Here is a 14,551-nt window from a genome sequence, read left to right as displayed (position 1 = left end):
AAAATTGCAAGAAGCAGAATAAAAATCTTCTGCTGGGGGGGAATAATAAAACAGCGCTAATTTTTTCAGCTGGCTGTCATCAGGGATAAATCTGAGATGGTGCTGAAGCGCCCTGATAACACGGCCAGGACACCATGGGTAATGCCTGCAACAGCAGCCAAAGGGAAGGGGGACACCGTTGCTTGGATTCGGCCTTGATTCAAAGAAGTACTTCTTGTTCCTTCCAGGATGTGGGGAACTACACACAACTTCAGGCTCCATCTGGAGCCACTGCTCAATTTTGAAGTAGGCTATCAAAACAAACGCTAAAAATTGCAGCAAGAGACCATTTAAAAATAAACACGATTAAAATAAAATCTTGGTTAATAAGACAATCAAAGAGGAAGCAAAAAGTTAGAAATATATTTGGAGGAAAAAAAAAAAAAGGAAAAACGATTGGACCGATTGACTAATTTCACAGCACTCAGCAGCCCTCCGGGGCTGTTTGATGGCACCAGGAGCCACGGGCAGGCGCCACTTCTAGAAAGCAAACATACCGGCTCCGAGCAATCAAACCTTTGTTTCTACAGTCCTGAAAAGCACGAGGAAATTAGTTCCCCCAGAAACTCCATCAGCGGCAAATTCCTCTCTCAGCAGAGAACATTTCCAGCGTCACTGCAGGCATTTTTACACTCCCTTTTCAGGTAACGCCTGCACGTGCTCGCTCGTGCATTGCACGCTGTCTCTGGCTGGCTGGAAGCAGCAGCACCGACAGCCGTGACGCTTGGTGGGCACCCACCTTCTGCAGAATGGTGTGGGACATGGAAGCGTTGGCGTGCACGATGATGGTGGCTGTTTTGTCGTCCCTGATCTCTTTCAGCAGAGGGGTAGGGTCCCGGCTGTCATCCAGCATTCGGACCGAGAGCGTGTCCTTGGAGATGAGGAACTGGCGAAGCAATTTCTCCAGGTTTAAAAGGCCTGCAAGTAAAAGGGAGAGGAGAAAATAAATGAATAGACACCTGGATGTTTTAGGCGTGGTTCCAAACGCACCTCGACCCTGCTCCGCAATCACTCCTGCTGGGAAGCAGCCCTGCAGCTCTGTGGCTGCACGTGACAAAGGAGAGGACCAGTGGCTGCAGCCCAGGCTCCTTCGTGGGGCAGCAAGGACCGGGGAAGGATGGATGGAGCCCCTCCATGTGAGTACCTGCAGCAGGGAGGCCTGGCACCCTCCAGCCCCCCCCAGCCCTCTGCCTTCTCGCCTCCGGCACGGCCGGTTGAAGTTTCTCCCTGCAGAGAGGTCACTGCAAGGGCTCCTTCCAGCATGGCTGCTTTGATGTCTAACAAGACGTCAAAGCTCCTGCTGCAGCTTTTCTTAGCGGAGAAAGAATATTTGATAGAATCTGTCTCTTCCAGCCAGCTGCTGGTTTTCCTCGGGAAATAACCTCCTCTGTCAACTTTGATTGACCGGAGGCCACAGGATTTAATCATTAGCAAGGCACAGACAGCTAGCGTGGCCACACGGCCCAAAAGGAAGGAGAAAAGCTGAGCTGAAGGAAATGCAAGGAGCAGAACCACGAGCAGGCGCCAGGCCGAGACAATGGAGGGGCCAGGCTTGGGTCAGAGCCCCGCTCCTCACCTGCCCCTTCCTCACCAGGAGCCCAGGGGACACGGAGCCACCCGACCCAACGTGGTAATAGCAGAGAGCACTGCTCTCACGGGCTCCCAGCACCTCCCCAAGGTAACAAAGCAGCGTGCTAACGGGCATCCATCCAAGCCAAGCAGCCTCTCCTTCACAGCGAGAGGTTTCCAGCAAGCTGAGTGTGCCCTGAACTCTTTACGATGCTTTTGCCTAGTGCATTTTCCCCAGCTGCAGGTGGGAACTCAGCAAGGGTCTCAGCAGCAGCCAAGGCTTCTCTGGATCACGTCTCCTCTTGATCCTTCTCAGCAGCCGGCGAACTCCCCCTGTGCACAGGAGGCACAGCCTGGACCTCACCTGGTTACTTGCTCTGCGTGCTGGCTCACGTGAATGGCACATTTGCTTCCTGCAAGGTTTGTTTTCGCCTTAGCCCGCCTCTGCAAGGGATCACACAGGTTACTCCGAACAGCAGCCCCGTGAACACCGAAGTTTCTCTCAGCTCGGCCCAGCAAGACCTGGTGCTGCAGAAGTGAGAAATATGGGGCAGACCTGGGGTCCCAGGGGCTGCTGTGGGGGTCCCTGCAGCTGCAGGACACAGCTGGGTTTACACCACAGTTTGGCTTGCGAGGGGATGGAAACCTCACAAAACGGGGGGGGTGCTGGAGGGGAAAGAGCAAGCCACCTCTAAACTCCCTGCAGATAAACCTGCTCCTCCAGGGTGCCTCTGCTGCAGTTCTGCTTGTGGGGTTTCTGCTGGTGCAATCCTTGGCCCTGATGGGGCCAAGTTCCTTGGCCAGTTCCTAAACACTGGCTGTTATTCCCTCCCCTTGGCTGTCAGAGCTTGCCAAGTAGCTCTTACGAAGGCATCCACCCCGGTGCCGCTCTGCAGTTGACTTTTCAGGCCGAGGACTGTGTAGAACCGCACAAAGCCTTCCAGGTCAGGACAATCCACAAGCTACCTAATTATTCCACACCCCAGAGAACCGGAGTCACACAGCCTTATTCTATTCACCACCGCGGTACACTTACGCTGGCCTAACTCCGTCGACTTTGAGGGTCATCTTCTGCTTCTGCCAGCAGAAACGACAACCAGTCCTCAGAGGAAGGATGCGACTTCTTCCAGTGACAGTACGAGCACGACGGGATAGGACCCAGGAGTCCCATCACACAGCCTTGTACTTTAACCAAAACAGCTACGACTTTCCCTCCAGGGAGCTAAAATAATAACATCCTTCAAAACAAGATCCTCTCACTGATGAGCAGACAGCTCCTACACTCCCGTATGTGCCTCCGGGGAACCTTCCGAAAGCCCAGAGTGCCTCGAGTCAGTTGTCTGAGGACTGTGCCTAGGAGCACTGCTTGTCCTAAGGGAAAACGAGGGCTTGTGCTCCTACACAAAGCTGGATTCTGCCTTTCTTGCACTCTGTGACAGTCAGAGCAAGTTGTGCTTCAATCCTAGCTCAGATAAGGTCCTTGCCGAGCACAAGGAGCAGGAGGCACTGGCATGAAAGGCACCCATCCCACTGCTCCCCTGGAGCTGGGCTGCGCAGCACATCCTACATTTACCCAGGAACACCAGAGGAAAATAAAGTGATTCAATTAAAAGGGTGATAACCTAATGCAAGCAATTGCCAACAGAGGTTCTGATCCAGTTAAATGAAGAACCACATTAACACCAGGCTGCATTCACGGGGAGACACCTGTGGGTTTTGGGGTTTTTTTGCAGGTAGCTGGGGAGAAGGGCAACGAGCTGGTGTGCGTGTGTGCTCTGTGCCTGGCAGCAGCAAGGGCAGGACTGAGAGCACGCTGCACAGCAGGTCGGGACACCCAATTATCTTTTCTTCCCTCTTTTTTTCTTCCTCTTTTCTTTTCTTCCTTTTTTCTTAAGGTTAGGGCTCCACAATAAAAAATTCCAGCGCTAAATGTGACGCAGAAGACTATTTGAATTATTTTAATTGCAGGATTTGGGTCAGGTCCTCTGCTTGGGTAAAACCTGAGCGTGCCTAGCAAAAAGCAATTTAATGATTACACATGCTGAGGATGTCATCTCCTCGGTTCATAAAGCAAAAAGAAAAGGCAAACACTGTCTTACTCCTTCTGTCCCTGTGCAGGAATCTGCCACAACAGTGTGCCACTAGCCCAGCTGGCGGCGTGAAGTCTGCCTGTCCCAATTTAGGAAGGATGCTGCCTCTCCTAGATACTCAGCCCCTCCATCGGAGACTGCTAAGCTCTTGCCAGCACTCCAGGGCTCTCGTTGGATCTACGCACACCCTTTAAGTCCCTGTCTAGGCTGGTAAGGTAAACTCTAGTGCTAATGAATCTGGCTACCTGAAATTAAAAGCAAAATGGGCTGGGCTACCCACACCAGCTACGTGCCCGCACGCTGACTTTCCAGAGGCACAGGACACGCTTTGCTCGAAGCACTGGGATGCAGAGCTTGCTCCTGCCATGCTGGGAGAGTTATGCAGAGATGAATCCGGGCTCGCTGAGGTGAACACTCCAGCATCCAGATGCACAATTACCAGCAGATGTATGGCTACAGAGCCCAAGAGGGTGTGCGGTGTAGAGGCTATTAATCAAGTCCTGCTTTTAGGCCACAAACTGCACGTGGGTTTGGGAGAGAGATATTTCAAAAAAGTGAAAAATTGCCTAGAATAATCTCCAGAAACAAGCTTAAGGCTCTTTTTTTCCCCCAAACCCATCTGTGCAAGCAAAACACTCCACAGATAGTCAAACAGAAGGCAGGAGAGTCTCTTCCCCATGCCCTTTCCTCCTCCAACAAACACCTCCACAGGGCACCAGGGTAGAAAACGTGCCCTGGGGGAGGGTCTGCCTTGTTTCAGGCTGCTCTGCCCGAAGAGCCCCTGCTACAAAACCTTGCACGGCAGCGAGGCAGCACAGCCCTGCAGCCGTCACACACCAGCCACCCCGGTCTTTCTCCAACGAGCACCGAGCATGCAAAGGGAGACGGAAAAAAAGGGCAACCAGGAGCAGGGGGGCTGCTAGCCCCGCCTGGGGATGACTTACATTCAGCTTTGGCGCAGATGAGGCAGGCGGTGGTGCAGTTAAAGAAATTCAGGATTCCTGCCACGGCCACGCTGATGTCGGTGTTGCTGGGGTGGAGGTTGAGCGTGGTGAAGCGCTGGAGCTGCAGCTTCAGGAACTCCTCCGGTGCCACTCTGAAGTGAGGAACCTAAGTGGGGAGGAGGGGAAAGGGAATATAATTAGAGAGGGAAACAAGAAATCAAAACAAGTAAATCTACCATAAAGGACCTTAGGTGTGAAACGCACAGCATGCAGAAAGTGAAATGTCCCAATAAAACCGCAGAAGCATCGCTGGAGTGAGGAGAGGAGGGTGGGATCTGTGCAGGAGCAGAGGAAAATAATTATCACAGCCCCGAGAAGCCACGGGAAGGAGTGGATCAGGAAAAGTCTTGCTGAGCCACTCAGAGAAAGGCAACGGGGTTTGTGATTACAGCACAGGAAACCATTCCGGATGACTTCAGCCTAATTAGACTGGGTACTAATTGTAGCCGGGCCCGCACTTCGTTTCGGGCTCGCTGCCTGGGTAAATGCGGAGGCTGCTTCGCAGGCAGGTGCCCAGCCCGTGCTGGGCTGTGCTGCCTGGCTGAAGGGCTGCCCGGCCGCCTCCGCCTGCAGTCCCCGCGTGCCACCAGGTAATTAGGAGAGATGAAGGGAGGAACACGATGACCCTGCGCCACTAAGGCTCGCGAGAGAGAGGAACAGATGCAGCGGCCAGAAGCTTTGGGGCTTTTTGATCAGCAGCGAGGTAACAGGTGGCTGTGCAGCGGGCAAGCTCCAGCAGGGCTGTAACCACCAGTCCCAGTATCGCTGTGCTTGTCGTTAATAAAGCAGAGCAGGAGGTGGGAGAGGGATGTTTCTTCCCAGGGTGCTGGGGGCAGGGGAACGGGGATGCCACTGCGCTGCAGGACAGCCCCCGGGCTCCCTGCGAGCAGCTCCGCTGCCACCCTGCACCACGGGAACCCAGACACCGGGGGGGCAGCCAAGTGGGGGCCAGTAACATCATTTCCCTTTTGCTGAGTGAATTATTTGGAAGAAATGGAGGACAGAAAGGGAAACATCTGCTTCTGCTTCATTAGAGGACTGTCAAGTCCTCTTTTCTTCCATTATTAGCCCTTCCAGAAGCTATCATCCCGTGCCTCCGATCTCCCTCCTCTTGGGAAGGGCCATCAGTAGGTTGTGATGGCTGCTTCGTTGGCAGCGTAAGCTGGTTAGCAACAGGAAAGTTAAAGAGCAAGAAGCTGCTATCTGCCTCGATTTCACGCTGCAGCCCTCATCCCGAGCTCTGTTAGCAGGGGAGGAGCAGAGCGCGAGCACGAGGCAGGTTCCTGTAAGCAAAGCAGACAGGGCAGCTCCTGTACGAGCCTGTTGGTCGCTTCTGGGAACCAGACGGAGTCTGAGACCTGCAGCAGCAACCGCTAAGAGAGAGATGTGGATGGGGGGGGGGAAGGCAGCCACCACCCCGAGCTGATGGCAGCCCTGGCTGCAGCTCCCGCTCCGAGCCCTCCTCTCCTTCCCCAGGGCTCTGCCCCCTGTAGCTCCCCTCCTTGGGCAGGAGGGAAGGGAATCTTTGGCAGGCAAGGCGCCGCAGGAGATGTAGGTGCCTCCCCCAGGTTTTCCCCAGGCTCCTGGTGAGCATCAGGCCCGTCACTCCTCCAGCCGGTGCCCGAGCAGCACTACGGGACACTTTCTCTCTCCTTCACCTGTGGAGGTCTGAGTGTGACGTCTCCGGCTGGGCCGCTACGCTGCATTTAGCACGACGGCACCGAGCGATGCTCCCGTGATATAAATCACAGGGAGTTGCTGCGGGTTTACATCACTGGGAGGGCAGCTGGGATCATGCTCAAGAATCAAGTACCTCGGAAGTGCGCTAGCACTCGCCTTTCATTTCTGGGAAAATAAAGGGACTTAGATCAGACTCTGAATGGGGATTTTAGGGGAAAAACATTTGCAATCCGTTACTGCAGAGTTGCCTTTGCCTGGGATGGAGCACGTGTCTGGGACGTTTAACTGCAGAAAGCACTGCAAAATACACTCAGGAGACCCATCCCGCTGTAGCCCAGAGCACTAGGTCTAACAGACCTCCTCCATCTCCTCAGCACTTGCAGCTCTCACGGAACAAAGGACAGCACTCATTTGTGAATGCAAGTTACTTCCAGTGCTCCGTTCAGGCACTGCTCTCGCTTGGAGGCTCCCGAACGCCCACCAAAGGGCTGAGAGACGTTATCTGGCTTTAAAGGGATGAACTGGGAGAAGAGAATTCAATTTCTTCCCCGTGACCAGAGCTAGATCAGTGCAAGACAGTTCAAGGCTTATAAAGCACTAAATCAGGCACGCAGCCTGGACGCAGATTTATAGGGCTTGCACTGGTGGAACAGCAGCAGACGGAAAGGGGTGCAGCTTCCCAAGGGGACTGTGCAAAAAGTGCACAGAGTGACACACACAAAGTCCCTTGGACTGGGATCTGCATCCTCCAGAGCAAGCTGGGGTCTTGCACCCATCAGCACTGATACTGACATCGGCACTGCACGTGAGGGAAGCTGAAGCTAAAGGTGACAGAGACGAAAACAAGGACCAGGGAGGCAGAAGTGAGAGAGGAAATGGCAAAAGAAGAACCTGCAAGAACGTGAGCATTAAGAGGAGGGGAGATAAACCAACCTGCCAGCTCTGATCATCAGAAGGCACAGCAAATAGATGCCTACAGCAAGGCCCCTCTGCCAAGGGTGCCCTGCAGTGCCACGGGCTGGTCGCTGCCCCCAGCAGCATCCCCGCGCTGCCCCGCAGCTGGGACACGAGGACAGAAAGCACTGGGGGTGGTGGGGCACGTGGGCACCGGCTGGAGAGGGTCTGGGGAGCAGGGATGGAGAGGAGAGGAGGCAAAAGGAGTGCCAGGGTTGAACAAGAAATGGCAGAGGCAGAGCAAGGCGAGGGAGGAGGCAGAGCTGGACGTTGGGTCTGCAGTCGGCTGGGACTCAACACGGACACGACGGTCTCAGCCGAAACCCTCTCGGCTGCAGAAAGCCCTTCTGCTGGGGTCTGCACGATGGCATCACTGCTCAGGGTAGAGGGAACTTCAAAACCCTGATGCAGGGTTCCTAAACCCCCAGCCAAACGCTGCGCCCCCAGGGAGCCCCAGCAGCACCCGGCAGCCGGCGGGTGCAGGATGGGGAGCGGGGGCAGGATCTCTGCGGGGCCCCAGCACAGGATTTTCCCACTTACCTCTTTCTCCCCGCAGATATTGCTGATAATAGAGCTGGAGGCTGGGCTGGAGGAAGGTCCCAGGACGCCTACCACCCCTTTGGGAAGGATCTGGCACACTGTGGGCAGCAGAGAGATGAAACGTGCGTTAGATTCCACCCTGCTTCCAGCTGGCAGCACCTGCTTCACCTTGCTCGGCACAGCATCGCCTCCTGCACACACACAATACACTCCCTGCCATTCGTGTCCCCCCGAAATCCCCCTGTTCCCTCCGAAGCAGTCACCCTGCCTGTGGCATCCACCTCTCCGTCTCTCCCCAGCATTTCCAGATCCCCCCCAAGCTCTCCCCCAAACCCCACATCCCCACCCCCGACTGAGAACAAGGGTTTCTCTCTTAAAATTTTGCTTTTTTTCGCCACCTGCTATTACGCTCCAGGGACGATGTAAACTGAAGTTTATGGAGGCCACTAAAGGCAGCAGTGACCTCGCTTCAAAGAGTCCTCCAGCAGCAAACAAACTTGTCTGAATTTGGTCCCTCATCCTCTGCAGAGCTCAGTGGCAATGCTAAGGATCACATTACCGGGTTTGATTTTTTTTTTTATTTTTTTTTTCTGGCAGTAGTTAATCTTCTGGCTCCGTGCCACCAAGGTCAGCAAAACAATCAAAAGGCCCTGACAAAATGAAGAAGTTAAATCTCTTCCCTCAAGCTTCCCGGGCTAAACTGCAACCTTTTGTCCTTTTAATTTGCTGCACAAATTCCGGCCGAGTGGCGCTCCAAGGACTACCCCAGCTGGTGGCACCTGCCCGCTGCAATCCCAACCCGCCGTGTCGCTCCGAAACGCTGCTCTGGAGCACTTTGCTTGCAAACAGGAGGCAAAGCCCCTCGTGCCTGGATCCCAGGGCCCAGGAAGGCTTGCTGCCAGCCGCGGCTTCAGCACCACCATGCACGAATCCTTTCTCCCTGGACAGGAGAAGCCGCAGGAACACCGGGCAGACAAAGCTGCTCAATGAGCACCGAGCGACTTCTTCCTGAATAAAGACGATACCACGGGGGAGAAGCGAGGCACCACAGCTACTTGTCAGTGCTGGCAGGAGCAATCCCACAGCGTCGTCATATGTAAAACCAAACCAAGATATCGAAAAGCGGAGATTTTAAAGATGCTGCCTCTTCAGTACGGCACGGCTGGTCCGCCTCAGCGCGCAGCCCCTTCAGGTCTCCGGTTTACGTATCGGTGGCTGTAAGAAGTTAGCTCTGTTCAACAGCTGGAAAGAAGAGCTAGAAAAACTCAAACCAGAACATATTTTTTTCGTAGTGAAGAGAATTCATCATCGAAACTGTCATACCACGGAGCAGAGCAGGTTTTCTATCAGCTTCAGGTCCTTAAATCAAGGCTGGACATGAGGTGAGGGCATATACTGTGCTGCTTTTGGTTTTGTTTTGTTTTTTAAACCAGCAAGATACAGGGCTGGGTGTAGCGTTCAGTAGTCCGATGCCTACAGCCCACTTTCTGCAGAAGACCAGATCAGACAGTTGAGGTGGTCCTTTCCAGCCTTACGCTCCACAAGCCTCTGTAGCTTCATGGCCGAATTACGAAGCCAAAACCTGAGTTTGTCCCTTTGGGGATTTTTTGTTTTACTTCTCTCCAAGCACTACTTAGAAAAAACCTCCATACATTACCACGTCCCTACGCATGGTAATTGCCCCGACTTCTCGCAGAAAGTGCCCGTGATAGGCAAACACCTTCCCTGGGGCTTTCCTCCCCTCCGCGCGCTCTCGCCCTGCACCGTCTCAGCCTGAAGCAGAACACGAGCGATATTTTCCTGTGGCATCTTCAAAGGAACCCAGCGCTCGCTTTTCCTCTCTGCTTAAAAATTTACAGGCACTTAGACCTCTTCAAGGAGATCCTTTCGAGTAAGAGCCCCGGCGTTTGAAAACCCCGCACGCCGTCTCAGTGGCGCCCAGCAGACAGCGGCGGCCCCCTGGGTGCTGTGTGCTCAGCACCACCAAGGGGCTGCCGAGCCCTGCTCAGCCAGGGGTCGGCGGGGCAAAAGTCCTTGGGGGGCGGGGAATTGCTTTGAGCACGCAGGAGAAAGTTTGGCGAGCGCTTTTCTTCTCATCTCGCCCGCCGAGAACAAAAAGTGGGTTAAGTAGCCATAGCAACGGAGATGCAACAGCTGTCAGAAGAAAAAGCACCCGCTTCGCTCTCCAAGGGTGTAACATCCAGCGAAATTAAGGAAAGTGAGTGGAAACAAAGCGGAGGCGCCCGAGGCAAAGGCCTCGACCATGTCGAGGAGAGCTTCTCCTCCTGTAATCCAAACACGTTTCCCATTTCACAACATTACCTGGCGCCGTTGGTCTCGGCAGGAGGAGGAGTCTTAACCCTGCTACCACCGTGGGCAGGGTGGATTCAGACAGACGCTTTCAGGAATGTCGGCTCGGTACCGAAACCCATCCCTGATAACTGCACAGAGCAAAACCCCAAACGCTGGCATAGCCCCTGCCACTCCAGGCTGCTTGTACCCCAGCACACGGGCGCCACGCAGGCTGTATGCTGTGCAGGACACGGTGTCGGTCGATGCAAACTCACGTACCTCTGCCCGAGGTAGCATCCAATTTTCATGGGCTCCAGAACTCAAAATCCCACCAAATACTGGACCCCGGGGTGACTTCACACGCACGCGAATGTTAAAAACCACCCACGTGGATGCACAGGCATATATAATGCAAGCACTACCCACTTGTTGTTGTACCATTTTGGGTTCAAAGACAAACACGTGAGCACACCCACTTGGTCAGGCAGTGCCCTCCCAGGACCTCGGGGTGCTTTGGAAGCATTTACACGAGCCCCGCTTGCACGAAGCAGAGCTGACAGCGCTCCGGTGTGAGCATCCCCCTGCGGTGCAGAGCACAGCACCTCCTTCGCTGCATACAGACACCTGATGCGAGGGTTGGAGGTGGCAGGCAAAGAAGCTTCTTGCCTCTAATTGAAAATAAATGAGCAGGGAAGGTATGCAATTACCTCGGCGTTTCCACGATTGCAAAATATATCAGGGGATCTTGAACAACGGGGAGCAGTCAGGATGGGCTTCTCGTGCAAAAAACACCAAGTGCATAAAGAGAGAGCGGTATGGAGAGTGCCAGGAGGGCTCCCTGCAGCACCCTTCATGCTTCCTAGCAGCAACACAACCAGCCCGTCAGCTGCGGCTGGCTTAAATGAAAATCCAACAGGATCACAAAAATGATGGGACAGTTCTTAGCACATTTGAACCAATGTCACTGAATGGGCTCTGAAATAGCAGCGTGAATAAATGGAAATTAAAAATCATCTAGTTGCTCACTCTGGCTGCTGGCCTGCCCTGAAATGTTGGGATTAACAACAGAGGGATGCTGAGAAGAAGGATGAAACGATAGGGGACAGGGTGACAAGTAGAAAACCTGTCCCTCCCTTGGCATCAAAAGGAATAAGGTGTTTTAGATAAAGACACGATTAAACGAGCTGTTTTGGATCTCTGTAAAAGGAGCTGAAACATCAAACACAAAGAGAAAACAAGCTTTACTTAGAAGGGCAAAACAGCTCAATCCCCAACCTTCCACTACAAACCCATCTCGAAGCACAGGGCTTTACAGGTGTCGCTTACGGGAACAGTCAATGTTTGTCTTCATTCATACATAGAACTGAAATGGCAAATCGGGCATGAATATGATTAAGATTGACTCAGATTTACCTGCTACGGGAACTGTGATTCTGCGGTCCCTAACAGGAAAATGCCTGAGTCAGTCAGGAGAAAAAAGGAAGGAAAATAGCTTGGAAAACCAAGTCTCAAAAAGTCTTTCCCCTCTTAAAGCTCCAGTCGTACGCAGAACACCACGACGGGCTGTGGCAGCAGCATTCCTAGGCCAGCCAGGTGAGCGTGCTGTGATATTTAAGGGGGATTTCAAAGGGCATGAGATCTGAGGACAGTATTATTAAACAGCTGTCCAACTGCTTTGCAGCCATAGGTTAAAATACCTAAACTGCTTTTATTAATATTACGTGCGATAACAAATATCAGTGCTGTGTTAAAACTGAAAAGTCAGACAATTGAAAGCTATGAAAGGCTTGATATTTAAGTTACAGGATCTGATTTGCCTCTGCTAGCAGAATAAATCAAGAATAACTTCAGTGACATTAATGGCAGAATCATGCAGAATCCAGATTTTTCCTTCTGTAAGAAATGCTCCCAGACATTTTTCCCTCTGAAGAAAAGGCAAATAACATATTGCAGGATTCTGTGAGTTCTCACTTCACCGAAATCAAGTCATTTTGCTCCAGTTTCTGCTTCTTATATTCTTTAATCAAAGTAAAGAAAACAAAGAAAAGCTCCCTGAGGTAGAAATTCAAAACGGAAAATTGCCTCTTCCTCCCTTATCCCATTTCCACGTTCTCCCAAACACCACATTTGCTGAAATCAACAATTTCTTGCATAACGCTTCCTCCTCGGCAAATGAGTATTCTTCTGCTGGAAAAACATCCCAACAGAAAAACCCCAGAGCAACGTCGCAAGCAACGGAGAAACCCAGCTGCCGGCCCTCCCCGCAGCTGCGGGGTCACCTGGCGATCGAGCCCGCAGAAACACCGCCGCACGCCACGGGTTTAGGAGAAAGGAAAAAGAATGGATCTGAAAACTGTCTCCTTCAAAGGCACAGCAGGCTAAGGCACGCTGGCAATTTTCTCATTTCTTACGAGGCTCGCTGGGAGACAGAGAGTATTTTTTTGGGACAAACTGAGCAGAGCCTCGGAAACACACAGGCTGTCCCCGTCCCTTTTGCATCCTACAGGCGACCCAGCCAGTGCGCCTAGATTTGCACAATCCCGACCAGATGGGAAGACCAAGAAAACCCTGAAGAGAGGGATCCAAAAAGACAGAAGTGCTTGTTTTAAACACCCCCTGCGATGCTGCACGTGACGAGCTTCATCTAGGCTGCCTGATGGGCGACAGGCGCTATAAATAGGCGCCCAGGTACTCGCTGACGTGCGCTTTATTAACCGAGCGCTTCTATAAATAATGCAGCTGCTAATTGAGGAAAGGAAGGTGCTACCTGCTGGTCCCGCCGGGCTGCTGGTCCCATCCTGCCAGCTGCCTGGGGAGCTGCTCCCGCCTGCCGGGCTCCCAGGCACGGGGATGCTCGGGACCGCACAGCACCGAGACCAAAGCTACAGGAAAAGGCAGCCTGCTCCGACCCACAGCACCCTGCTGCGCCTTCCTGGGACGCCCTACAGGATACGCAGGCTTGGGAGCGAGAACCATGGGGGTATGAGTCTAAAATCCCCGTTTAAATGATTTCTCCAGCTTCTCCAAGACAACTTGTAATAAAAAAAAATTATAGTCCTCCCCTGAACTCAAATGTTGTTGCAGAAAACATCCTAAAAAGAAGCTATCATATTGCAAAACGTTTTTCCCTTTTACAAGCAGAATCTCTTGCAGATCCTTTTGGCCCCTGTCTCTCCGGCTCCCAAGAGGTCTGTGGGACATTGACCATCCGGGATTTTTTATTCACCAGCATGCAGTTACCACGTTGGGCATCGACGTGAACACCTATCCCAGAGACCTGTTTGCATTAGAGGATTTTAAGTAACATGGAAGGCGTGCTGCTCTTTCAAAAATAGCTCTTTTCAATCCACATGATTTCAAACATCACTTCAAAATTCCACTTTGTGTAAACAAATCCGCTGCCAATCTAACGCTCTGAGAGAGCCATCATGTTTGCTGACACACAGCCTTCCGCGGGGCGTTAAAAATAACTTAATCGCACTGAACTTGCCCAGAGTCTCTTATTTGCACACCATCGAGGGCTTTACAACGGAGCAGCACCTCCTGTATCACTGCTCCTGTTTACTGACACGCAGAGTGAAGAAAATAACTTGTCCTAAACTGCTGAGCTGAGCGATGCCAATGCTCATGGTGGGACCTGGGTGCAAGCCTCGGCTATAACAAATTTACGCTCTGCAGCGAGTGCAGTGTGCCAGGAGCCTCCAGAAAGGAGGCAGAGAGGAGAGCAGGGGAGGACCAGCCCCACGGAGAGATACTCACTGGTTTCTGCCGTCTCATACTCGCTGTCCCGCAGCAGCTCGAAAATGTCCACCTCCACCTTGGCCTTCCCTGCCCGCTCGGGCGCGCGGTTGATGCGGTTCTTGGCCAGGGTGATGGAGAGCCGCTCCCCTCTGCTGCACTCCATCGGGTCATCCAGGATGGCAGCTGCGGGAGCAAAGGGAATGGCAGAGGTTAGGCTCAGAGGGACTTCACACACCCCAAACCCCCGGCCGTGCGCCCCCCGGGCTCTCCAGCGCCGTGCCAGCAGCCGCCGCAGCGGCGTCGCTGCTCCTGCCAGCGCAACCTCCCTCCCGCACCCGGCCTTTCACGGTGCTTCGCCCACCTCCAGGCCTTGCCAGACATGGGGGCGGCCAAATCTCTGCAGCAGCGGCCGCGTTACCTGCCGGCACGCTGCGGCTGCCCACGCTGCTCAGCTCCGGGTGGTGCCGGCACCCGTGGCACCCACGCGCTCCGGATGCTCCCGCAGCGGGACCCCCGGCTGTGCCGCCCCCGGCAGCACCGACCAGGGCACTGCCCCACATCCCGAGGCACCAATAATGAAATAACGTCCCCAGACAGCCCCGTTTTGTTCATAAAAATGCGCTGGTGCTGTGCTGAGAGCAG

At 53.4% G+C, this 14,551-nt stretch overlaps 1 protein-coding gene across 7 annotated transcripts in view; it reads right to left on the bottom strand.

Annotated features, from left to right (window-relative positions):
- Positions 1-14,551, bottom strand: part of GRIK4 (glutamate ionotropic receptor kainate type subunit 4) — a 171,000-nt gene that overhangs the window by 47,363 nt on the left and 109,086 nt on the right. For all 7 annotated transcript variants that reach the window (XR_014574624.1, XM_083808314.1, XM_083808317.1 and 4 more), the window contains 4 exons: positions 13,928-14,092; positions 7,877-7,974; positions 4,643-4,808; positions 779-957 (listed from right to left, as the gene is read on the bottom strand). Coding sequence is in view for 6 of the 7 variants with exons in the window: in XM_083808314.1 (XP_083664440.1) it covers positions 779-957; positions 4,643-4,808; positions 7,877-7,974; positions 13,928-14,092 (608 nt within the window). In the remaining variant the exon portion in view is untranslated. The remainder of the gene's footprint in view (positions 1-778; positions 958-4,642; positions 4,809-7,876; positions 7,975-13,927; positions 14,093-14,551) is intronic.

This window comes from Anser anser, assembly GCF_964211835.1.
Source record: "Anser anser genome assembly, chromosome: 22".
In the NCBI taxonomy this organism is placed as follows: domain Eukaryota; kingdom Metazoa; phylum Chordata; class Aves; order Anseriformes; family Anatidae; genus Anser; species Anser anser.
This window is presented reverse-complemented; position numbering and strand designations above follow the sequence as displayed.